General features: G+C 45.3%; 2 protein-coding genes across 2 annotated transcripts in view; one reads left to right on the plus strand and one right to left on the minus strand.

Annotated features, from left to right (window-relative positions):
• Positions 1–1143: 1143 nt before the first annotated feature.
• LOC8036412 (selenocysteine insertion sequence-binding protein 2-like) lies at positions 1144–22963 on the minus strand. Its single transcript, XM_029983822.4, has 14 exons — positions 22852–22963; positions 22622–22764; positions 22403–22526; positions 22232–22313; positions 20071–21035; positions 15683–15731; positions 15428–15534; positions 14069–14125; positions 11151–11255; positions 9192–9355; positions 8194–8299; positions 7403–7517; positions 4050–4204; positions 1144–2615 (listed from the first exon to the last, which is right to left on the minus strand). The coding sequence occupies exons 1-14, from the start codon at positions 22864–22866 to the stop codon at positions 2343–2345; spliced, it is 2460 nt and encodes an 819-aa protein (XP_029839682.3). The 5' UTR covers positions 22867–22963; the 3' UTR covers positions 1144–2342.
• LOC8036409 (dynein heavy chain, cytoplasmic) overlaps positions 22955–26785 on the plus strand; it is a 167826-nt gene continuing 163995 nt past the window's right edge. Inside the window, exon 1 of the mRNA XM_029983821.4 lies at positions 22955–23746. Within this exon, the coding sequence (XP_029839681.2) occupies positions 23512–23746 (235 nt within the window). The 5' untranslated portion in view covers positions 22955–23511. The remainder of the gene's footprint in view (positions 23747–26785) is intronic.

The following is a 26785-nucleotide window of genomic DNA, read 5'->3' on the forward strand; positions in this document are numbered from 1 at the left end:
TTTCCACCAAGACGCCTCGGTATTGCGTTCAGGCCTAGGCAATCTATACCAGTGAGCGGACATACCGCTGTGGCGCTGCTTTCAGAGGCATGTTGTCGTCACGACATTCCATTGAAGCTTCATAACCAACTACCAGGTGGTTTTTGATTATCGTTTAATTCAATTTAAAATATGTTTTCTTGCGTTTTCTAGCGCAATATTTATGTTTCTGTGGTTGTGCTGCTACCTGCGTCGTGTTGAAACAAAGAAATGAGCTCCAGAATTTGGTTTCCGTACCCCTTTAATCAATTAATTAGTTGTGTTGACATTGAAGCATATCTAAAACAAAATGCAAGAAGGTGTACACTATTTGCTTCACTATTTCTTCCCCCCCTCCCCCCCCCCCCCCCCCACAAAAAAGAGAAGAAAAAAAAAGAAAAAGCTATTGATTTTAAAAATGAAATATTTACATTTCTATTTAAAACTTCTAATCACCCTGGATGACAATCATGGAGAATACAGAAGTGCTTTACCTTGGAATACAACAGTGTTGCCTCCAAAAAGGGAGAAATGCACGCCAGGTAGTTAGCAGGTGCATTATTATTTCCTCATCGAAATTTGTAACTCAAAATTCAATCGATTAAAAAATTTATCGCGGTTATAATTCGAAGGTTTATCGACCGATTGCCCAGCCCTAGTACAAGGGAAAGAAAAGCCTCCCAAAGCTACTTCACATCCAGCAAATCTCGCAACGACCCGTGCCCAGTTGTATTAGAGCTAGATGATCACCATTCCCCTTATATGAGAATAGTGTCTCTTATATAATTGAAAGCACCGAGGAACTATTAAACAAAGGATTTATGCGCTTTCATCTGCCTATCCTGTTTATTTTTTAAATAATTTATTTAAACGCAGACAGCTGAATAGGGACGCCACCTTTGCCAATTCTGCCTAGCAGTGACACCTATCTTAATCCGCCATACACAATGGCATCGGAAATAAGACTCCCCCCCCACCCCGGTCCTTTCTGTTCCGATGCCACTGGACATAGTACTAAAAGTTACTTTGTTTATATTTCACGAAAACAAAAAGGATCTGCGTGCAGCTATATTTTTTCACCTCTTATAAGATCTTGGACACTTCTTTCGTTGATAAGGAGCACAATGAAACATGACATAGTGATTTATTGGTGCCAAGCACTTCACAACATACAAAAATAACTATATGCACTGCTCTTCGAGAAAAACAAAAACATGTACAGTTCATTTTTCGTTTCACACGCTACTGATTACGAGAAACCATGTGCACTTCATTTTTTGTTTCCCATATAACTCAACAAGAGTGCACAGCACCCAACCATTAATTCATATGTACTTAAAAGGGCAACTCTGGCCAATATTTTCGAATTTGGGATTACGACTGTTTTCAGCCCAGTCAGTGTCCCTGAATTACAAGGTGTAATTCCCCCGCCCCCCATATTGTGTGAAGTTTTATAAACATGGCTCAAAGTTTGGTTTCGGGAGTCTACGGCAAAACCAAAACTATCTGCTGGAGAGAGATGGCAACACTGGTCATCAGCTGTACGGCCACGACGTGACGTCAAGGTGGTGCTGCGGTGCGACGTGCAGAATCAATTCCAAGAAATAAGGTAAGCTGCTTCTCTTTTGGTCCCTTGCATCGTACGTATACAGCGCATGTAGGAAAGATCACTGCGTATCCATAAAGCTAGCGGCTAAAAAGTCGATGCCAGCCACTGGGTACTGGCGCAAGACGTGCAGCGTGGCTGCATTGCTATATTCTTGCTTCTGGCTCGCGAAAATCAGGATCGGTGGTATAGATGAGCTATGAAATTAATACTGAAGAATCACACGATTGAGCGGTGTGAGTTTCACATGCTGTACGGCTGTTTCAGGTGGGTGCTCCCGGACCACACAGGAGCACTATTATACTGAAAAGGGATATACTGGAGGCTCACTGAAACCGTAAAATGAAACAAAAAGACCGGAAAATGTGGGAAGCAGCTCTAATCACTACTTTAAATAACGAAGAGAAAACGTGGAAGAAGAACCAAAGTACCACCGTGATGCCAGGTTACGTCATCGCCCAGTGTTGCTTGACTAAAAGCTAACACACTTGCCATCTGCTAAAGAGCAGCTGGTTGCATCTTTAAAGTCTGTTTTAGTGAAGTATGCGGCTTCACTTTGACGTAATATATCGGCTGTGATCATATTTCGCACCACTAAAGCGATACCAGTCATTTATTTTGGTTTCGTTTTCGACCAGAGTTGCCCTTTAACGTAACAATAGAAAACATTCATGACCTGCCGTATTTGCTTTTGAATCCCAGTCCCATGGAATCACGTTCAGTTCACTGCCCTCATTGAATTTACGAGTATTTCTGCCACCCTGTCCGTGATTGCAGCAACAGAGTGTTCTTGTTCGTTGTCTGACTCCTCATTGGCTGTTGTCCACTCGTCGTCATTGGAAACACCCAATGACGAAGCGTGCACACTTCTGGTTGATTTTGCTGCACCTTGAGGGCTGTCTCTGGTCCCATTCACAGTGGCGGCAGCTCTTAGAACACTGTACTCTTCTCTCGCAGCAGCCACCAGCTCCAGCAGATGTTTGTATTGTTCCTGCAATGTATTTTTAACATACTTTAGTAACCTTGTGTATGTATAGTTCTGCAAGCATTGGCACACAATCTGAGAAATGAGCAATTGGGCATAATGTGCTTCCACACTACCTGCAGCAATAAAAACTGCACTTGAGAAAACCACAAAAATTTTTCTTTCTACAATCTTGGCTAGATATTTTTTGCATAGAACATAGAAAGCATAAAACAGCTGGTTTTGCTCACATGCACTAATTTTCAAAAGAAAAAAAAAAAAAAAAAATTTGGTATCTTCTCTTAATTTACTGGCTCATCACTCATTCTCTTCTAATAAGAAAAACAAAATTAGGAAAGGGGGAAAAAAAGGAATGATGCTACAATAGAACCACGAAATCCCAAAAGAAATAATAATGTATATAAAAAAAGCAGACTCGTGACACTTCGCTTTCGCAATGCCATAAATGTGTGTGGGGAAGACGGCCACCACAGAATGGCCTCAACTTAGAAAATATTAACTTCTATTCTCATAATTACACAGCTAAAATGCATAAAAGAAGAACCTTAACACAGTTAGCAGTTACAATTTAAATATGCAAAATAAAGATGTTAGAAACATTTAGCTTACTGACAACCAAAACTTCGCCAGGCTGATCGGTCTCCGTTGCCATGGCAATCGCCATGTCTGTCCTTTTAAATCTTCGAAGCTTCGAAAAGGTCGTTCTGAACCAGAAGATTGCTATGGAGCGTCATCGTACTGAAGCATTCCTTGCCAATAGAAGCAACTTTGGCACTATGTATGCAGCCAACTTGTCAGTCATGCTTGGTATCTACACAGATCTCTTACAATGATATTGTTCTTTTGTATCTCAAGACAGAAAAATTATTTTCCAATGCCGCCAATCACCGAAGCCCCACGTGGTGGCGTACGCTCCGCACACAAGGAATGTCTTTATGAAACAACCTGTCACCGCGAATTTAGATTTGGCTCACGAGGAATGGACAGGCCAAGGAGAAACTGCTTATTTCATAGACCCAAATGGCCATCATACGGTTCATACGGCGAGCTTGGCACTACTTTCTCAGGATCCAGGGACTTTAGTCTGCACCACAACAGTTTCTTTCTTTGTTAGAAAAACATTTACCATATTGAGTTACTTTGAAATGCTTAATATAGAGTTTTAAGTAACTTTATACCATGCCTACTTTTAGGAGATGACGGTATACATAGAAATTAATAAAAAGTTCAACTCTCTATTGCCTTATACTCTTGAAAATATATTCTTGCTAACACTCAGCAATTTCTTTATTTACTATAGAAAAATATACATACAAAAAAAATTACCGCACTTCCTTAAAAAAAAAAAATGTCCCATATTGCCTAACACTAACATAGAAGTGTGCAACACGAAAGGGTTAACACCATTAGAGTCTAGATGAGGCCCCTGAAAAGACGCACCTCCCTGCCGCTGTAGTCGAAGATGCCGATGCAGCTGATGGGAACCTTCTTGCGCGCCAGGGACCCCAGGGTTCTCCTCCTCAGAGCAAAGACCGTGGGCACAAAATGGCTCCTCGCAAACTGGAGGAGGGCCTGCAGTGAGGCATCCAGTCCGCCTGGTAGAAGAACCAAAACAGAAAGGGAATACCTCAAGGTCCACACCCTTGAGGGAAATTGCATGTCTCTGGTTAAGCTTGAACTCTAGCTTGACATCCGTCGCTTCCCCAGAAGCCGCCACACTGGAGGTTATTGGCTTGGAAGCTGAGGTGAGATGGTCACGTCAGTTAAAAGAACATTTTTTTATGTCACGGCTACTCCAAAAAACCTGTTCGTCTTGAAAATAGGTTTCAAGAGCTAAGTTTAGGGCCGTGAAAGAAGAACTTTCAAGTGTGAACATATTGCTAACAAATCAAATAAGTGACTGAACAAGCAGAACCTTTTTAATAACTTCCCAGTTTATGTGTTTTATCAGATGTTGCGTTTGCAAAGGCCAGTCTCAATAAACCTCCGCAAAAATATGAGTAAAAAAAAAAAAGAAAGACAAATTCAATGTTTGTGATTATATGGTGTAGGGTGGGTCCGCCCTTGAGGTGTGGAGACACTGGTTTATGCTTGAGATAAGAAATTTCGCCAGTGCAGTACAATGGCTAGCCTGGGGTGTCAACGTGCACCACGCAGTAGTGATACGCAACTGCACACCGGTACGATGCTCATCCAGATCAAAGTGGGCATGAATGGGGATTGGACCAAGGATCCCCGGGTCCTGCAGCACGAGCTTTCGCTCCAGATGCTAGCTGCGGTGCACTCCACACTCGGCCACCGATCCCCCGGAATATGTGTATTAATTTTCCGTTTGTAGCGATCACCTTCCCAGTTGTTACGTCCAAAAACCGCCACCTGACGCGATGCTGTGACCGCCCTCTTTCATTTTCGTTACGCTCCCCCTCTCTTTCATCTCTTTGCTTCTCTGCATCGTGCCTGCCGCTGTGCAACTTGTTCCTGGCCGGGAGAATATGACCCTGGACTGAGCCTGAAAGGAATTCAGTATTTCACAACGGCCCGTTTATATTTCCTGCTCTTCCTGCGGCACGCGAGCGTGCTTTTCCGATAGTTTCATTTCGCGCGGAATCCGAAGTTTGTGTGCTGCACCCAGGCGTCAAGCTTCACCACTTTTCACCAGCGCACGTGTTGAGCATTTGTCAGCGTGCGCTGCTAGGAGCAGCGACTGAAGCGGGGGAGCATTTGGGCTCGCTCACTATTACATGGTAACACTGTCTCGAGCATGATGACAAGTCAATCGCTAATTTGAAAGAAAAAGGTGTCTAAGATGAAACATGGAGCTACATTCTAGTAACTAAATATGGTAGTTCTCTATAGCCATGAAAGCCATTGCGAAATAAATTGCACGTTGCAGCGATGTGATTGGTCCGAGTCATTTTGGAGCAGCTAAATGTTCACTTTGGAGCAGCAAAAGAAACCTTTGGAGCATAACCACACACTTCATTTTCATTCCAACCACTGCAAATATTACGGATACACATGTTGGCCTATCCATCAAAAGACATAGTTCACTTGCCTTCCCACTTCTGTGCAACCTTTTGTTAGCATCAATTGCACAATAGGTTTGATTCCTTCAAATGCCTCAAAATGCCTCAAACTCTGAACTAGCTAGCTGTTCAGTTGTGTGTAGAACCATTAGGTGCAACAAGAATACGCTCAGGGATGAAGGACAGTATGAACTGCCGCGAATGCTTATTTTAGGCATGAAGCCAAAGAGAAACCGAATTATATTCCACGGAAATAATGTTAGTACAGAGTAATATTTAGCAGTCAAATTGATGTCTCGCTGAAGTCCTAAAGATTCTAATAAAACTGCAATTATTAATTCAGATAAAAACAAAGCTTTTATCATTTTATTAATAACATCAATGGCATTTCATATGGAGAACTTTATGATGCTATACATCGGCATGTGAACGATAAATAAGCTTTAGTAACAATTCAGTCAAACTCGTTAAGGTTATTCCTACTTTTTCATCCCTGATCCAGGTAATTTAGGTTTATTTGACTCTGTTCACTGTGCCACGGCACAAATGTAACCTATGTAAAGGGGATAAGTAAACGAGGGAGTTGACATAAAAATATAAGCCTATAGAACCGTCCATTTAAATATTTATGCACTACACAAATATCATTGCTAAATCTCGTTTAAAAAAAATTGTCAGAATAATGCTTTCATCTTTTATCTACCCGTCATCCTTCATCTATCATTCATCTGGTAATTCTTCATCTATCATATATACTAGTTGCAGCCTTATTCAGGGTAGAATTGTTACATCAACACTTGCCAGCCTCAGGGCGCCGCCATTTCGCTCAGATGGGGTGCGCTTGGGCGAGGCCATAATCTGATTATGACGCCTTAACAAGGCGTCGCAATTGGATTCTGACGCACCCAAGCGCTGCCCAACTGAGCAAGATTGCGGCGCCCTGAGGCCAGACCTGTGCAACGTCCTGCTCAGAAGGAGTGTTTTTCCCTTAGCAAGCGGCTGCGCTGCGGCGAAGCAAGATGTGCCAAATCGCGATGCCTCTTCGCGGTTCTCGCTTCACCGCAGTGCAACAGTGCGCAGTGACAAGCGCACTCAACGAAACTCCCTGAGAACAGATTACGAACATGAGAACTATTGCGCGGCTTCCGAGTACTGTCAGTGTTTGTCACAGATATCAAATCAAGCCTACCATAACCATCTGGCTGTGCAGCTATTCTATTTTCAGTATTAATAAAGTGAAATTAGGTTTTGGAACAATGTTGATGCAAATTCAACACATTTTAGCGATATGCAGCAGGATGTAGCAGGGCAACCATTTTGGTGCAAATGGCAAATCACTGTTGTTGTGCAAGGGCTGCTCATCTCATCCACAACCCCCCCCGCACACACACACAAAAAATATTGGCTTTACATATTCCAGCACATCATATATGCTTTGAGTGTGGTTGCCCTAAAATCTTACCAAGCAGGCTCTACTAGCAAGTTAGATATGAAATGGAAGTACAATGTACGACTACATAAGGTATGTAAATCAATTATGATCCTGTTTGCAAAGCATCAGGGGTTTACGGTTTTGACAAAATTTTATGAACGATAAAAGTTGTTGTTTAAAATTTTTTGTAATATTAAGCACGGCTGTTAACAGGCAATATGTGCTGCAGGAATGACAATTGGCTGATGACTGACTGATGTTAAAATTGTTTAAAGCAGCGAAACCTCATCTTGAGTAAAATGCACCGAAAATACATTTAAAAGCATGATGCTTACCTTCTGCTTTTACCTCTTCAATGTCAGGTGCAAAAACAACACACTTCAGTTTCTTGAGTAAGAGGTACTTCTTGACTTCTTTCAAGCCACAGACAAGCCGCCGTTTTGATTTAGCCTGGAAAATAAGCGATTCAACTTAACGTTTCAGCAGAGTTGACAGACATAAAAATTGGCTGCCCGCTAATAATGTAGCAGTAATTTTTTATATATCAATTAGGTTTATTGTTATAACAGTAACATTTCATTAGCACAGGAATTGAATTATGACACAATCTATATTCAGGTATGTGTGTATAATATTACAAAAAGAGTAGAGAAAAGCGGATTACACAATAATGAAAACCTCGACCCTGTGTGAAACACAATATCGACAAAATATGTACACATAAAACACAGGAAAATTGTATGTGTGACACATATTATTTCCCTCTAGGTGTAACACACAAAAATTAGATATTTCCCCGGTCAATGCAGCATTTTGGGGCAACAATACATAATTCAAAACATTTTTGCTACCAAACAAGAATTCAAACCTAAGTATATATTAGTAGTAGAAAATGTCCGTTTGTTACGCCGCTGATCAGAAAGCAGCCATGCAATGTATACTGATGATGCTGTGGTTCATTTTGACTTCAGATCTAAGCTTCCGCAGTTGGAAGAGAAATATGGCTCTTTGCAGCAAATCATTGAGTAATTTTAATAAAAAGGCTTTTATTACTGGAGCAAACAACATTATATTAAATTTGCAATTAGAGTAAGTAAGGCCAGCCTTTCCCATTGCACCACCTCACCTTGATTGGATCTTTTTGATGAAGTCGATCTTGAAAGAAAACCAAGTCTGTAATGAGAGCTTTGGTTGCCTGATTGATTTCTACACTCAACATCTGATCGCAGTATCTGTAGAAAAAAGCAAGAACACTGGTGTTAGCACATGACATAGCATTATGAAAAAGGCTGGGGCCTACAAACTACCAGTAGAAAGCCTGGTCATGCAGTCATGTGAGATAGCAAGCACTTGTCTCACAATGCCGGGACGGATTCAGAGGGGGGGTCCGGATGTCCTGACCCCCCTCTTGATTTCTGCATGCGTAAAAATTTAGGAAGTGGAAACGGAAAAGGGGGGGGGGGGGGGGGGGGTCAAACATATGATACGCTGACCAACACCTGACCTGACCCCTCCCCCTTAAGAAATACCTTCGTCCGCTCCTGCAATGACAGATGCATCTAAATAGACTGTGCAACACAGCTTGAACAGGACATCAGCTCATCATAATTTACACCTACAGGTTAGACTTAGAGATCAAACTTGTGTCACCCACAATAACGTTTCACCACATTGGCAGTTTCAATGGCAGTTTCTATGTTGTGTGAGAGAAGATAATATAAGAATCAGTGGTTGCATGGTAGCAATTATATAGGGCCATGCTCCATACATTTGGCCTCAAAGATGTGAGATGTTCCAGGCTTGCAATGATATCCTTCCTGCCTTCCTTAATGGAGTTTACATGCTCACAAAGTGCCGAGGTGACCAGTTCCACTTATTGTAAGTGGATACTAATCTACTATTTTTCACAAGCTGCTTGCAGAGTATTCGAGTTGCTTGTCACAATGTCTGTTTTTTTTTTACATTTTGTCGCAGTATTAATTTATGTACGATTTTACTTCTGTGACTGGGTGGCCGTACAACTATGAAAAGAAAAAGTTTTCTACTTTTTTTTTTTCCTCAGAGTTTCTAGGTGCTGCCTTGGGACTTGTTACAGGGTCTCTTCCTTCCTGCATGGAAACTTACTCTCTGAACCTTGTCGAGTGAAGTTGTTTGGTCTCTTGCTGAGGCAAGCCGTCCTCCAAGCAACAAGTTTCGCTGGCATTTTCTATCAGGCTTTGCCTCGCTAGTGTTGCCTGCTTGACTCTTGCCAGAAGCTGTTTCCGTTCTTCGCGCTCTTTGAGGATAATCTGAAAGCAAACGAAACATCACTAGGGCAGAATACGTACGTAAGTATTTGTCTTTTCGTGACTTCTAGTTGCAACCAGTCATGCCAGAGTCCCTCTAAAGCGACAAACCGAAAGAGCCAACACCAACAAGCCTCAAACACGTGCAGCCTGGGCGCGAAGGTACCTTTGCGTGAATGCCGCCAGTGCTTGAGGCATGTTGGTGTAAGCTGTTTGTCACTCTAGTGGTATTTGGTCATTACAATGCTCTTGTGGCACGTCAATATTATGTGACATTTGAACATGGAGAGCTCCTTCATACCACCTTGAATGGGAGGCAAGAAGTTTGTTGAAAACTTACATTAGGAGAATGAGTCATACTGCAGTCAAGCTAGTCTTCACCATAGTGCAGTACAATATGTTTACCAAAGTTCTTTCAGAAACCAAAGCAGTTTGCCAGGAGGCTGAACTAGCTTAGTATTACGAGACAACTTTCATCCTGAGGTTTACCTAGGGCTTCGTTCTTACCCTAAGATTCCCTGCACTGGTGGCAGCTAAAATACTAGTTGCACCTGTATTTTAATGTGCTTATGTCCTTTAGCCCCAATTCTACTACACTTGACAGCTTAAGAGTTCTATTAATATGTTTTTGTTTGAGGAGAGCTGCAGAAATGCTCAGACTTTGACATAGAATAAATTGAGTGTGCACTTCTCTAATAAAAGAATGAGAGACTTGTAAAGCAATATCTGCTGAACCCACACAGAGGTTGCGAAGTTCTCTACCACACCCAGCAGTGTCAAGCGGCATAAGGCACGTAGTCAGGGGGTGGGGGCCATGAGGCCCGGCCGGCCCCCCCCCTGAAATCTTCCATTTTCCTAGGGCCTCCTCGCCCTCCTCCCCCTCATACAGCATTTTGTCATGGGCGGCCCCCCCCCCCCCCCCCCAAAACAAAATCCTGGCTACATGCCTGGGCAGCATTAAGCAATATTAGGTTGCAGTTACTCTATAATTCTTTAAGCGAGGCAAAACTAACTTGCTAAACAAAATAGGAATGATCGCTGGCACTTTGTAGGGCCGATTTTGTTGCATTGGGCATCTAATTTAGACAATAAAAAAACATTGGAGGTAGCCCCAAGCAGAACTTGGGGATGAGCTTCACCTGTTTTTTGTTGCATTGGGCAGGTATTTTAGACAAGAAAGCACTGCAGGTAGCCCCGGGGATGAGTTTCAGCTGTGTAACCAATCAACTCTTGAAGTAATGTATAATCTGCATCGGATATTGGTTTCCAGCGAAGCTAAAGGCCCAAAGTTGGGTTACAGCGAAGTCTCTTGAACTAAGCTGCCAACTTGGGCAAAGTTAGAATGACGCAGCAATCTTTAAATTGCAAATACATTACAAATCCTCCTGGTGAGGCTGCTTGAACACAAACAAATTCCTCATTGACTGGAATTCTATGTTAGGAGCACACATAAATTTGCTGGACAGATTCACAGGATGTTGGACCTCAATAAAAAAAGGGCACGTCTCAGGCCGTGAAGTTGAACATGACCAGAAATCCTCTCAAGACCACAACGGGACCAAAAGGAAGGGGGTCCTCAGTCCTAAAAGTCTTTGATTTTAGATCCATTCAATGTTCACCAGATTTCGGGTAGCCTGGCTTTCAGGGTATGAAAGGACATCCATTCTGGGTGTTAAAATCATACTTTATTGTACAAAAAAATAATAAAAAACCCGGATGCAATGTTTTAGTGCCGTCCCCCTCCCTGCCTAGCCCGGGCAACCCGTTTGCGAGGCAATGGATGTGAGAAGGCGCCTACTTTTTTCATCACAGTGAGCTTTTTCCTAGCCGGCATTTCCCGCTCTTTGCCCCTCTTTCTGACGGGCGCCGAGGAGTCCAGGGTGTTGGCGGGTGCCCTCTGCGCCTAGAACACACGACACCACACGCAGACAGCATTGGGCCACCGAGAATCACATCATCACCATTTCACCAACATCCGACAAATGTTGCGACCCTCACATTCGTTTTGAAGGCTGCAGGAAGGGACGCCAGTTCTGTGCATACACTCGCTTTTGTCATACGCCGCGAGCTAGTGCCAATTTTGGGAATGGCCGAATAGATGTCGCTCGCTCGACAGAATTGCGCACTCATGACTGGTGTTGAAAGGCAGGGTGAAAAAGAAGGCAAAAATACTAAGAAAGATACGCTTCCAAGTTTATATGAGAACACAGAGACAAATTACATTCAGACTCAGAATATGGATTGGGGTGTGAGAAGTATGTCAGTTGAAAGCCCAACTGGACCAGTACAAAAAAAAAAAAAAAGAAAAAGAAAAGAGAAAAGGGTTCTTGGCCATTGAGGAGAAATACTGCTGCTTCTTACAAAATATAGTTGATTAACGTAGAGGTTTGGGCTAGTTGGTAAGTAGACATGATAAAAACAAAACAGTGCAAAGACAAGGACAAAATAGAAGAAACCACAGGACACAGCGCTGAGTCCTGTGGTTTCTTCTACTTCGTCCTTGTCTTTGCGCTGTTTTGTTTTTATCATGTCTTCTTACGAACTTCTTGCAATTCTTCTCGGCAGTTACACGACGTGCACTGTTTTCTATGCACAGAAACTGGATGCCCTTGACACAGGCCTCGTCAGTCTAACTATCGGCAAGAAAGCAACATTCACAAATAGGCCCCAGTGCACTTGAAAGGGGATCACAGTGGGCAGCCTCAGCATGCATAACAAACCGTCACAACAATGAAACTCTGCCTGCATTTCATCCGTGCCGACGACCGCGTCGCGAGGCAATCGGACCAATCAGCCACTGACAAAGTCTAAGCTCCAGACTTTAGTAGAAAATCAAGAGCTGCAACAAAATAGAGCTGCACTAGTCTGGAATCAAATGGAATGTTTTTTTTATATTCCGCCATCTATCGGAATTGATATAATCCAGTCAGTGCATTATGGGCGAATGAGGCAGGCCATTTTAACTGCTCTCCCCTTCTCGTTGTATTTCGGTTCCGGTTTCTAACAAGTAAAACAAAAGTACATAGACAAAAGAAAACATTGACATAAAGCATTCTGGTTACAATAGCAAACTTTCCTATAAACTTTCCTAGACTCAATCGCTACAAAATTAGCTGCATACTTTACGAGACAATGCGCTATTCAGACCACATCCCGAGACAAAATCTTCTGGCCTCTAAGACAACTGAAATGCCACACGGCACTCGGGTGTAGACAAGAGCTTCACACATTTTGTGTGGCAAACAAACTAAGCTCTTTGGTCACACTTTATTGGCACAATAAAATTATCACGAGCTAACAATCACAACTTGACACTGCGCGTAGGTATAAAATATAGAAAAAGAATTCACACTCGTCTCCAACAACACTACCACCCAACGTGCAACAAGGGGAAAATTGACTGATTCACTTTCATGACCACTACATCACAGTAGCAAAACAATACTAGAGAAACATTGAAACTAACAACTAGATGCTCCAGTGATTGTCCGTAATTTACAGCAACACTCTAGACCTAAGCTGCCTAACGGGAGATAAATCCGCCGGAACTTCCGCGGCGTAGTTTAGAAGACGGGCCTCCTAAGTACCACGAAACATTAAGTAAAATATGCTAACTTGACTCTTCCCACATCAACAAAAACGAGCGGCAGATGCTAGTGCAGCTATTCCAACAGTGCATTGCGTCAAACGTGCTACACTGATATCTATTTAGTGTTGCCTTCATCGATCGTCCTGGGCAAAGGCCGTTGCTGCAATGCCCAGAAAGCCACGCCCCCGTTGGGAATGCTTTGATGATGCCGTCGCAGCTTTTTCCCGAGTTGAGCCAAGACTGCTCTTAGTTGCAACTCAAAAAAGATGGACCGGTGTTGACACGTCTCGCCCAGAGCTAATGAGGAACGCAGCACAGTGCAACACTGAAAGAGCTATGGTGGCATTAGGAAATGCTATAGCAACACTTTCACTGCTCTCTGTCAATCGTGCAATGCCCAAAAGGCTGTGCTGACACTGACATGGCTCTCTCGCAATCAACAGAAAAGCTGAGCGGTTCCCCGCCAGAAAAGCTGTGCATGTGTCAGTATCCAAACAAAACACGAGGTCGGTCAAAGCCAGCGGGAAGAACTCGCTAAGGGACCTCCTGGAAGCCTCAGAGTGGCAACCAAGATTTCTTTACCAAACTTCGCTTCTTCACAGGCTTAAAGGAGCCGAGTCACGTCGCTCTAAAAAATCGTGCAGAACGACAATAGAAAGGAATCGTACGCCACAACCAAGCGCTTGTTTGTGGTACGCTTGTTCCCTGTCCTCGCCTTTCTACACTTTTCATAAACGGTACGAATCAATACCAACTAGCCCAACCTTCAGCCTGTTGGAAGCTAAATCAGCAAAATGTCGGCTGCCTAACTGAAACTTCCAGGGTGAGCTTTTCAAGTACTCGAGAGTAAGCAACTCTGAAGCCATTCTGAAAAGCAGAAGAGAAAGAACCTACAGTCACCAAACGACCAATCACACGGCCTAAAAGGATGCCAGAAAAAGAAAAGAACACTCGAACAAGTGCAATCGAAGGCCCCTCCCCCCACCAGGTACCAAATCAGGCGGGCACCGCTGTGGCTGCGGCCCGGCCAGAACCGTCGTTATAGGTTGAGCAACAATCTGCCAACGGCGTTGGCGACCAGAGAGGGCCGATGTGGGTCCGCGGGCTTAAGGCAGCCAGTCGCCTACCTCTGCCTTCTTGCTGGTCCTCTCCACGAGGTTTTCCTTGAGCTTTTTCGGCTGCCTCTGCACGAGAAAACATGCAGGCACGCGTCTCAGCAACCTTCGGCAAAACTTTGCACATAATTCGTACGCATATCGTTTTTCGATGAAGACACTATTTCTGTCTCTCGGGTTGCAAACAATGACGACGAGCGCCTGGCGAGTTGGCAGAGAATGCAGCTCCCACGTCGTGGCACAGGGTTTGAACCCCTACAGGCCGAGTTTTCGCCAATCTTCTGGAACATTTCAGGGATCAATTGAACAACTTACCGCGTGTTCTTACAAAAAAATGCTTTCAACAACATGATTGGCATAATAGAAGCCTTGACTGCCAGATCTCGTCAGTCACAGTCACAAGGTGTACACATGCCTTTTGCATTAGTTTCAAGCACCACTTTCCCTCATTAAGCACTTTCAATTTTACATCTGTCTGCTCTTTGCTTTTCTCTGTTTCATGATTTATTTCTCAGTGCTCGTACGTGATTAAGACACAAACTTTACATAATGTGGAAGGCAATGAAAGGTTCTACATGTGGTATTATTTTAAAAACAAAACTAAACATAGACGACTAACAAAAAAATTCGCAGTTTAGGTCACAGTTGTTCGCGGAGGCATGTTTGGGGATTTTTACAAAGATTGGATCGACGAATAATAAATAGTAGTTGGAATGTCGTTTTACCGACTTGCATATATATCACAATAAAAAAATATAGAAGCTCTCTTTTGAATACTTTGAGATTAAGAGTAATTTAAAAACGCCACGCACGACAATCGTCAAAACCTCGTCGTTCTTTCCCACTTCTTTGAGATTCTTTTTCTCAGAAACTAAACATAAAGACATTAAAATAAAAAAAGGATTGTTATTCTTGGAACATGCGCCACGAAATATAAAACTTTGAAGCAAAATAAAAAAATATGACTGCCACTCGTTACCTGAATCCAAATGAAACCGTCCATACATACATATATATATATATTATGTTCTATATTCGAGTTCTATATTTATACATATAGATATTTCTTGCTCAAATTCTTTAGCATGGTATATCACAAAAACAAAATACGTCAAGAGCTGCGCATTTCGCATTACAAAGATTTGTAAACATCTTTTAACTTTTTCGGCCCATGACGATATACAGCGATTTGGATGATCAAGCCTCGCATGAATTGCACCAAACTTGTCAGAAAATGAACTCTAGTTGCCTTTAAACTTCAAAATAATGCGAATTTAGGGAGTTGACAGCACTTTTAGGTGCCTTCACAGGTGCATATTTGAGTCTATTTTACGAGCAGGTATGTTCTGTACATTCGAAAAAGAGACCAACCTGCTTGGGCACCATTATGTCTGCAATTGCCATGCTGATTGCAGCCTTGTGCTTTGGTCTTGCACTGTTAGTGGATGCTAGGGGTTTCAACGGTGCACCCGGCTTCCCTGCACATAGACCACAAGCTGTTAGAGCAAGTCATTGGAAAAGCACCACTCAATTCTCTGCAAAACTTTTTCGTGCGGTTCGCATGTTTGTTTTAATAAAAGAATGCTTGCATTTTTACAGTTACAGTCTTAAGATAGACTACAATACCTTTTCCTTTTGGAGGCAGCTTAGAAGTGGTGTCTACTGGCTCTGGCTTCTGCAAATAAATGAGGGGAACATCAGACACTCTCCATTTTCAGTTAGGAATACCCCTTCATCTTTAAAATCTTGCGCATAGTTCTACCCCTCATGAAGAAGCTCACATCCCACAGTCCCAAAAGTGAGAGTGCAGCACGCATCCCTATAGTCTTTGCTGTCGCACTTTCCAGGGGCTGAAAAAAACACAATGTAACGAGTTTTTGTTTCAGCCAGACTGTACAGAAGGAGGAGGCAAGCTTGACTGCTCCGAAAATCTTGGATCTCTAGCCAGACTCTATAGAGGTGTTACCTGGAACACCTGTATAGTCTACCAGACAGAACATGTCAAGGTTCTAGGAAACAAAACAAGCACCTAGGTGCCTTTCAAGTCACTTTGCACGTGCCAAACATCGCTTGTTCACTCGCGCACCAGCATTTCTGAAGCGGTGAAGGGGAATGGTGTGAAAGTTATGAATGAGACACCCGCGTAAAATTTATGTGAAAAATCGGCAGAAGCGGAGCAATCCACTCTTTAATTCGCGGGTGGCTCTTTGCTCTACGAGGGATTGACTGATGGGAACAATGATGGCTGGTAGCAGTCAGGATCAGCGGTCTATGACATAGCCACTGATGGAGTGAGAACAGCAGGGAATGCCTTTCGACTGCCTGGCCCCTGAAGCGCCATCCAAGGTACAAAGCTCGCGCTGGAGGCGGGACAAATGCTCTTCCCTGCCGACAGGCACGCACAGCGGGTGCCAACTGATTTCGGTGCTTCTTAAAGAGATAGTGAACTCAAATTTGGAGATTACAAAACCCCAAAACATCACTCATACAGCAACATCTCTAACGGATGGCCATATTTTTGGAAAATAAGCGCGCGACTGAACATGGTTGACAAGGCCGACGAGACATGTCACGTCACGATTCTCGTTCCCTCTCTTTTTCGCTTCGTCCCCTCGAGCTGGTTAACTGAAGAGAGAAGGAGAGAAGAGAGGCCGCTTACCCTCATTTTCAACTGTTCCAGGAGGATTTTGACACCTTAGTCCTTGCTCAATCGCGCCCTTCTTTTCCAGATACACGGCCATCCGTCGCGATATCGATGTATGAGTGATGTTTTAGAGTTCGTAGCATCCTGTTCAATGCTTCTGCGGCCTTATTTCGCGAAATTCAAATTTCGGTTCAGTGTCCCTTTAAAACTGAAGGCTCCTAGGGAAATGCTTCCAAAGAGCATCCTATTCACTGGACATTCGCAGCGTACTCGACATTACCAAACTCCTATCTATCCTCGCCTCAAGGCACAAACATACGGCTGGCATCGGAGGGAATTTACTGTAAGAAGCTTCACGCACAAGCTCGAAGGCATACAACCATGCGAGCATCAGGCACACACAAATACAAGAAACACGCCGATAAAGTTGGCAAAGATGACAGTCAAAACAAACAGCTTGGATCAGACAAAAGATGACACTTGAGGGTACTATCGTGACACTTTAGAGCACGTACTTCACTGCTACAACAATCTATGGATGGTGAGTCTGAAACTTCATGGCTCTACCAACTTTACTGGCATCCGTTTATGCAACCCTTTCCCTACTATAATGCCCTAATGGGCGCAGCAGGACCCAATGTAAATAAATAAATAAATCAACTAACTCCAAGCAGTTCATCGATGGGCCCTGGTTTCTCTGTTGGCAGGCGCTATCGACTACGCCACTCTGGAAGCATTGGGCTACATTAGGGTCGGAACAACTTCCTATGCATTTTCGAGGAGGAGGTGAGCGTGCACGTAGCTTCAATCGGCACTCAATCTGGACAGGGGCACGCTTCCCATACCTTCAACTGCTCTGCCAGAGAAAGTTGTCTTCGAGTATAGCACACGTTAGAAAAGATTTCTGGGTACCATACAGTGCTCCATTTCCCCTTACAATTGACCGCAGCGGAAGATGGAACCACTGGAGTCAATCCAAAGCCGCGTGAGTGTTACGCGACCTTCGAGAGGGGCTGCAGGAACAGGCAGAGAGCATTTACCGGGGGAATACGGGACACACCCTGAGAGTACAATGGCCTCGGTGATGACAGGTTTTGCGCACTCTGAATGGTCGGTTGTGTCATGGTGCTTTAATTTTTCCCTTTTGAATCGGCTGGTGGCTAGCGCCATCTCTCCCTGCGGTATATTTTACTACCACCAGCCAAAATTCCTTCCATGTGGGCGCTTTTTGGTTGCGGTGGCGGACGTCATCACTTTATTCAAAATCCAGCGGACGCTTAATTGGCGACTCACCTCGAGGGTTCATATATGCGGGAAGAGCTCTATAAGGGTCGTTTCATAAGTATAGTGAAAAAGCAAGATAAACACCACTTTTTTTTCTCTTCAAATTTGTGCTATTTTTTTTAACACACTTTCCATTAGGGCTACACACTTGGCCCGAGTTTAATTTTTTTTCAATTTGTTGGAAAAATATGCATTGACGGCAGTGATTACATCCTAATTCAATCAAAATTTATTCCCACCGAGCAACACTTCTAAATTTGTGAAGAGGAAAGCGTTGCACAGGGCCAGTCTAGAGATTAGGGTGGACGAGGAATAAGTTTGAAGCCTAATTTGTGCAATTTCGCCCTTGCGACGGTAGATTTGTGGTATGGCACATCGTCTTCCTGAAAAAGCACTTTTTTGTGCACCAATCTGAGTTGTTTTATTTTTTAGTTCTTTTTGGTCTACTAATGTTACATAATAGGCTCGTGTTATTGTTTTCCCCTTCACCAAGTAGTCGACCAAGATGTTCCCTGAATACTATACCAAAAAACAGAGGCCATCAGCTTTCCGGCTGACTAGACAATCTTCTTCGGTGTGCTTTCACTAGTCGTTGGCCGCTGCTTCAACTGCTGCACCTGCTGCGCAGGTGCGAAGTGATGGAGCTAAGTTTCGACCACGGTCCCGAATCAAGAAAAAAAGTCCTTCGGAATGCGATTCAACATCGCCAAGCACAGCACTAAAGTGTTCTTTCGGGCGCGTTTTTTGGTAGACTGCGAGGAGTTTCGGCACCCATCGCGCACACACCTTTTCATATGAAATATTTTGTGCAGGATAGTGTGCCTTCATTCAGCTGAGATGTTTACCGTAGAATACCGCGCATCGCCCATTCTACATCAAGCGCCCATTCCCGAATTTGTAAGATCTGAGAAAATATGTGCAGTATATCTATATAGAAAATTGATGACCGGACAAGCGCCCATCCCCCATTTTTTTTGCGATTATTTCTAAATTATGAGTGGGCATTTGCCCGGTATATTACGGTAGTCTCAGCAATCTTGCACACTTTCACTTGACAGTCTTTTATAAGGATACTGTGAGTGTTTGAAATGATTTCCATTGTGGCGATTTTAACTGGGCATCCTGAGCGCAATTAATCTTCAGTGGATGTTCGGCCATGTTGAAACTCGTAGATCCAGAAATAAACCGTCGTTAACACTTGTGCCCCCATGAGCTTAATCCAACTTAGCTTTGATCTGTGCAGCTGCCCACTTTTTAAAGTAAAAATGTTCAATCATCGTGCAAAACTTTTTTTTTTTTTTTTCCATTTTTATGGTAGCTGATGAAGTGCTCACTTTAAGTATTTTTTTAGCGTGAATCACGTGTTGCTTCCGACTCAAATTAGGCCCAAGTTAATTCGAGGAGCCATAGTTGCCAGCTGTAATATCGTCACACAAATAGTGGCGGCGTGGCGCCCTCTCAGAGATTTAGCAAACTTATCAAACGACCCTCGCATGTCTAGCGCCGGCATCAACATGCTGTGGGTGCCTGCATGGGCGTTTTGTTTAGGGTGATGACATCTGCCCATTTTGTTTGAAATGCTTACGTTTCTCTTTTGTTCCGGAGTACACGAAAGTGTGTCTCTCCACACGAACTCTTGGCATGGAGAGTGCTACGGTGGCATATTGTTATCGGCTATTTCTTAGTATTGTTCCAGAGAGCTGTCGGCATCAAGTATACAAAGAATGGCATCACACTAAACGGAAGGACATTGAGGCATCCTAGCCGAGACAGGTCTCGGTGCCCGCGTGATATCTGTCGATGACTCAGATCAGTCACGCGTTATGGTGGGAGAAAAAAATGGAAGAGGGGTGCGTCCAAAATATCGCTAGGGGAGGAATCAACGGAGCCATCCCTCCACTAGCATCTAATGCAAAGGAGCGGAGTAACCTGTATTCTCCCCGGTAATGTATTTAGAGCCAAGTTGGCCAAGATGTCTCGTACAGTCCGTTGCGGTTGGACGTAAGGTGAAATGGAGTATATAGCACCTTGGCTGCAGCCTTAAAGCCCAGACAGGTCGAGGCTAGCTAACAAAATGGTGGCTCACCTTGGGCTCTCCTAAACGTCGTAGAGGAACCGACGACCCCAGCGGAGGATAGTCCATCAGGTTGTTCACACTGTCGGCGCTCTCGGACTCAAAGCACTGACTGGGCCGATCCTGCGGTTCTTTCGAGCCCGAAGACTCGTGAGGCCCGTCGGAAGGTTCCCGAGCTCCCTTGGAGTCCGACACTTCCCGGCAACTGTCAAGAGGCTCTTGCATTCCGACGTCGGCGTCGGACCTTCTGACGGATTTCGCGTCTGTGCCGTCCTCCGCACTCGCTTCCTGCCTTGCCCAAGGCTGCCCGTCTGTGCGCCTGCGTCCCCTCTGCTCGGCCTTGATCACGTACCGTGCCAGGGTGCTGTGGTGCCCCTCTTTCCTCCCCGTGCTCATTCTGACTCCTCTGCCAACGCCGGCATTCTTCCGCTGCGGAGCCTCCTCTGCGGCGACCTTTTCGTCGGCCCGCTGCTCCGCTGTCTCGGGGCCCGGAGACGACGGAGGCAACTGGCGCTTGTCTGCGCCGCCGTCGTGTGGTTTCCTGCGTAGTCGACGAGCAGACGACGAGTTTCCTCTTCGCAATTGCGCCGTCGCATCTGCCTCGCCGCCGCAAGGCCTTGTTGGAAGTGCGTTGTGGTCGACACTTTCGGCGACGGCGGCCGCCGTGCGAGCTCCTCTGCGGGCCGCACCCTTCCTCCGCTGGGACTCTGGCGGTCTGCCAACGTGTTCTTCCGGCACCGCAGACGGTGCACTGCTTGCCAGGAGCTTTTTGCTGCTGCTGTGCTGTAGTGCCGTCGAGTAGCTCACGCCCAAACGTTCGCCGACGGGCGCCGGACGATCCTCCATGGATAGCGAAGGGAACTCCGCATTGTTGGCCAAGTCTGGACTAGCTGTGGACACGTCCGAGTTAATCGCCTTCCCGGTAACCTTGGTCCCCTGGCCGTCGGACAGCACCGACGGATCGGGTGACAGCACACCTTTGAGAGAGCCAAAGTATGCGACGGAGAGGAGGTTAGGGGTGGACAAAGGAGTGAAAATGTTAAGACGATGCAAGTCTGCATAGTTGGACAAAGAACAGTAGAAAACTTTCTATCTATCTAGCTTGCAGGGAGGAAGGAGAGTAATAGCTTTAGCATGCTTTTTTTCTCACCCAAACACACCATATAAAATAATTTCTTTAGTCAATGTATTCATTCTTATGCCGGTCATTACCTCGTAACATGCATGGACAATAAATATATTGAATTTTAAGAAATTTATTGTCTGTGCAGCTTTGAGCCTCATACAGCAGGCCCAATAAAGAAAATAAATGAAAGCACAAACTACATAACAAAAAGGATAAAGACACAACACAACAGGAAACTGCCCTTTGTCAGCTGACAGAATGACGGAAATGCAGCGCAAGTTGTCTGCCTTGTGCCCTCTCCAAAGCCTTGCTGAAGGGATACTGAATCAAAACTTAAAATATACTTCTCCCATTCAGAAATAAGTTAAACATGATCAACTCTACCTGCTAATGACCATTGCACGCTTATATTTTGAACAGATGGCTATATTTTTCATTCAATAGTACCCAACTCCTGCAAGCACTCTTTGATCAGCCAATGGAGAGCGGGGTGCATCACAGAAGTGACATCAACTGGCACAGCACTGGCAAAGCTGCTTGGGGGCTGGTGTGGTTATGAGCTCCAGCACTTGGTGTCGTCAAAGCCTTACAACCTGGAAGTATTAGTTGCCCCGCCCCACTGCAGGAGTTGAATAGGCTGAGAGAGAAGGAAATCCGGTTTGACAGGGCTCAAGCGTATGCAGCTCGTCGCCACACTTCTGCAGGACGGCGCTACTTTTAAGTTTAGAGTGACGTAACATTTGGCTTATTCCTTTTAAATATTGTTTTGGTGCCTTTCCAACAGAAAATAGGCGTCTACATCGTGTGGCCGGCAGGTGGTTGATATTGAGACAATGAAGTAGGCCCTAGAATTTCGCCACAGTATCCCTATAAGGCCCAGACTGTCGATGCAGACTGTAGGATATTTAGAGATGCCAATATAGCTCTGTAATTTATTTTTCTCCCAGATCTCCCCTCTCTCTCTCTCTCCCCCCCAAACGAGAACTTAGAATAAAAACTTCGTTTTTTCGTGTTTTCTTTTTTTGTTACAAGCGCATATTTTCATACCAATATCTCGCGTAGACTGTTGTTCCCTGCGTCGATTTGTCTTGGGTTTTTTCTTCGACTTGCGGACACCCTGGGTCGATTTCTGCCGAAAAAAACACCACATTTAAGGCAAAAGACAACGCAACTAATCTCCTAAAAAGAAAAAAAAAAAAAAAAAAAAGAAACCCTTACGGAATGTGTTTGGTCAGGTAGGCTCGCTTCCACGGGAGCTGGCGCCTGATAAATACAAGGGTACGGCACCGTGTAGAACGGCAGCGTCGGCACGTACGATGCATAGTAACCGGACGGGATTTGTCTGCGTAAAAAAAAAACCGACAACAAATCGTTAAAAAAAAGCATCGAAAGTTTTTTTTTTTTTTAAGAAAGCAGCTGTATGCGGGAGATACTGACGCGACGTAGAGCGTTTGGAGGGTCTCCGTTGGCGGCACGTACGCCAGTTCCCCGTCGCCGACTGCTGCTGGCGGCGCTTCGACGCTGCCACCGCCGAAGTTTCTGGGCACGAAGGGAGAGGCGTCCGCCGACAAGGTCGATTTCTGCAGGAAGAGATCGGCCAAATCGTGAGGAATCGCTCCGACTTTCCAGGAAGGAACACGCCGCCGTTCCGACGGGGAACCACTTACAACTGTCTCGGACATGTCGTCGTCGGCGTTAAACAAAAACGATGCCAGCGAATTACGCCAGATAGCGGCTAGTGAGTCATATCAGCCAGCGTTTTCAGCGATAAGTGGCGACCTATTAGCGGGCGTGGAGAAAATAAGATGTTTATAAACACGAGTTATGCACAGTAACAACAGGCAGCCATCATGAAGAAGCGGCGATAAAGCCCATGATGCTGTTCGAGAGCAACGGAAACGGAAGCACGAACGGAAGTTCCGATAGAAATAAACTCACGGATCGTTTCATAATGACCCGCTGACGTAAAAGACAGAAAGACAGGTTACTTGAAATCTTTTTTCTGTCATCAACTACTGATTATCAAAAACATCACTACTTAGACTATTTTAATGTTTAATCAATATTAAGAACACTGGCCAGATAGCGCAACACGCCGCCCAGTTTGAAAAGCTTGGCCACGGCTTTTTTGGCCGCACCTTCCACACTTTGGGCGCTTTGGGTACGCTTTGAGCCGCACTGAGCGACCGAGCTTGTCCGAGCGGCGATCTCTGTTGTGACTCGTGAGTTGTATTCGAGCATATGATTCGAGTCTTCTGTGTGCTGCCGTCGTATCCACTGAAGAAGCGTCATTTTGCGTGCCTTGACGCGTTGAAGCGGCGGTTGCCATGACGGAGGCTGCCGAAGGGACGGCTCCGGTGACCGAGGACGTGGAGCTCGCCGATGTCGGGCTACTCGTAAAGTACCTCAGGCGCGTCGTGCCGGTGCTTCTCGAGGAGGACGATGTCGTCCACCCGTCACTCGAGTCCGCCCTGTCCGACAAGGGAAACCTGGAGATTCTTCGCAAGTTCATTGCCGACCCCCAAACCCGGTCTTTGCTCATCCAACGCTCGTCGAGCAAAGGTGAGTCTGGACCGGGCTAAGCCTAAGGCCCAAGTGACGTGGTCGGCCCTCTTGTCTTTCCTGCTTGTTTTCATTGTGAACCTCTGCTTAACAGCGGTCGGAGGTTCGGCCCCCCGAACGCTCGTATAAATACGTGCCGGATTCCTCTTTGCCATAATACAGGTTCCTCTGCGATCGTCTCTCGGCGTCAATGAACGTGGTAGGCGTGGTTGAACCGTCACGCGAGCGATTAGCGCCATTGATCGCTTGCCACGGTCAAGTTTTGGATGAATTGTTTTTTGTCTCCGAGGTGGCGTTGGTATAAATGCTCGCTTGTTAAATACTGGTTGAACTTTTACGTTCGTGACATTCGTCCTTGTCCCTGCGTCAATGTCTGGTTCTGGACACATTGAGGAAGGAAAAGTGACAAGTAATTAAAATAAAAAGTGAACCCCTGAAAATGCAAGGCATTGTAATACACGGGGTACGGGCCGTTCGTCGAAAGACAATTCGTAATGGGGTAACTCGTAGGGCGATTCGCCACTGGGACTTGTCGAAACACCGTGGGATTGAACTGGTCAAACGCAAGGTGTGTTCAATATATTTTGACACGAGCTTCCCAAAGTAAAAATTAAATAACAATATAATAGCACGTGTAAGTACACCAATACACAGCACTGAACTCATTAACATGCATAGAAACATACCATTTAGTCAAAAGTAAAGTGCCAAAATCAAATCCTGCTCCTCTACTCATCCTGTGTAGCAGGGATGAGTAGGCACTCCAGCACTCAGCAATCCGTTTGCATTCTGCACTGCTCCTGTCACTTTGCGGCACACGCAGGCTTTACAATTTTGCTACAGATGTCAGCCCTTCCTGGAGACAGCTGGTGCATGTTTCGGCACATCCACTAGTTCGGGCAAAGACCCCAAAAAAGTGCCAGGTAAAAAAAAACAAAAACAACAGTTTAAAAGCAATGAAGTGCAAGATCGCTCATGTGCCCTCTCAACTTAGCTGCCTCAGTGGCTCCGAGGCGAGAGCGCTGGCCTACGGATCCCCATGTGGCGGGTTCGAATCCCGGCCGAGGTGCCCGCAATCTGACGGAGGCTTATTGCGGAGGAGACGCCGTGTAACCGAGCTTTCGGTGGCATGTAAAAAGATCCCCGGTGGTCCAATTTAATCCTCACTGCTCCGCTTGGGCGTACCAGATGCTTGTCGTTGGTTTGGCACGTAAAACCCCCAAATTTGGTGCCCTCTCAACTTGGGAGTCCTCATTCATTCATTTATTGTACCCTTAAGGGCCTTCTCTCAAGGGTATTACATAAGAAAAGAGACATACAAAAAAAAAATTACAGGAGGACACTTAATACGGTTTACGTGTAGGAAGGCGAAAGCATTATAGTCCAGTGGTAGAAAGGTTTTAAAGTTTTGTTTATACACATATTAAAGTTTAGGACGCGATGTATAGGACGACAACCTAGAGATCGACGCCAAGTATGGCGTCTAGGACGATGCTGAGGAAGAGCTCAAGAACGCGTTTAGGATGACCTCCAAAGCGACGTCTTGGATGACGCCTAGAGGACAATGTTTAGGATGACCAGCAGGGGCTCCGGAACCGGGGAGGCAGGGGGGGCGTCCGCCCCCCTCATGTTTTTTTCGTAGGGGTCATGCCCCCCCGACGCTGAAGGCTGACCCACAACCCTCCCTTAAAGGGCAACTCCGCTCAATTTCGAAAAATTTAGGCTTCCATGTGATTCACATTCACAAAGCACTACTAAACAACTCTACGTCTTCGGATTCGCGAAATGTGGAATATTATTTGTGTAATCCTAATTTAAACATCATCAGATGCCGAAACCGAAACTTCGGTTGCGTCAGGCAACACTGGTCTCGGGTCGTCAGAGTCATGGTCACGTGACGTCGAACCACGTGGTCTTGTGACGTTCGGGAAGGAGCGAGAAACAGGACACGTGACGCGGGTAGGTCTTTTTTTAAATTTTTATTGGACGCGGATAGGTCGCTTCGCATGGCGTGGACGGTGATGGCCCGGGGGAGAGGAGGAAGGGGAGAAGACGAAAGAGGAGAAGGGGAGCGGAAAAACAGACCGATAAGCGCGCAGAGCAGCGCAAACTAGCGCATCCGTGTTACGGTGATCACGTGAGCGCCCGGTCAGCCAACACCGGGAGGAGAAACTCATGACGTCATCGTTCAATTTCGCTCTGAGAAGTAAAAACAAACAAAACGTGAGAATGACGTACACATGCCTCTGACGAAGGGGTTCAACGTTGGCCGCTCCAACTCCGTGGCATTGACTACGCTGATGATTGCGCCTCGCGCCTCACGCTAGAGTTGGCAGATTTCGGCGACTTGGCTCGCTTGAAGGTTTGCTGGTCAGTTTATTAAATATATAAACGGAATTAGATCGTAATATTTGACATGGAGTCTTCCTATATGATACTGAAGAGGGCTACATAGTTTTCTAAATATCAAAAATGAAGCGGAGTTGCCCTTTAATGTAGTCAGAGCAACATGCTACAGCGCCTTCCAAGCTTGAAGCGGAATAAGAAAGGACAGCGACGTTTTGTCGGGACGAGAATTGGTAGTAAAGCTGATACCCCTGTTAAGTGCTGGGGTAAACGTTTCTTCTGAGCCAGCCCTGAGGCGCACGTATTGGTCACATCTTAATCAGTGGCAGCAGGACAGGGACAGCTTAGGAAAGTCACCTTTCTACCATTCCTTGTCATCGGAAAAGATGCAAGGAGGGGAGGAGGCCTCCTTCGGGCTTTGGATAAGCCTCCCCAAACGTAAAACCTCTTGCCGCGGGAAATTGGTCTCTGGCAGAGCGCTTCGACGAACAGCAGTCCAGAGCATACATCCTTGGAGGGACTGCACACTCTCTTTGACAAGTTTTGCTCGGGATCGGCTCTTTCAAGCTCGGCCATGCCAATACCGTGCCAATTAAGCGCACTGATCCCATAATGGCCGGAGAGGGTTCAGAGCTGGCCTAGCATGGGACCTTGAAGTTTCTGCACGACGCCTAGACGCGAAAAGCATTTCTG

The sequence above is a fragment of the Ixodes scapularis genome, unplaced genomic scaffold (assembly GCF_016920785.2).
Source record: "Ixodes scapularis isolate PalLabHiFi unplaced genomic scaffold, ASM1692078v2 PGA_scaffold0__279_contigs__length_252992795, whole genome shotgun sequence".
NCBI classification, from domain to species: Eukaryota; Metazoa; Arthropoda; class Arachnida; order Ixodida; family Ixodidae; genus Ixodes; species Ixodes scapularis.

What these genes read in the sequence shown, in the direction of transcription:
- LOC8036412 (XM_029983822.4), bottom strand. An exon ending in CACTCGACAAGGTTCAGAGA is followed by an intron (nt 8,300 to 9,191) that starts GTAAGTTTCCAT and finishes TTTTTTCTACAG; the next exon opens with ATACTGCGATCAGATGTTGA. An exon ending in TCGACTACAGCGGCAGGGAG is followed by an intron (nt 2,616 to 4,049) that starts GTGCGTCTTTTC and finishes AATACATTGCAG; the next exon opens with GAACAATACAAACATCTGCT.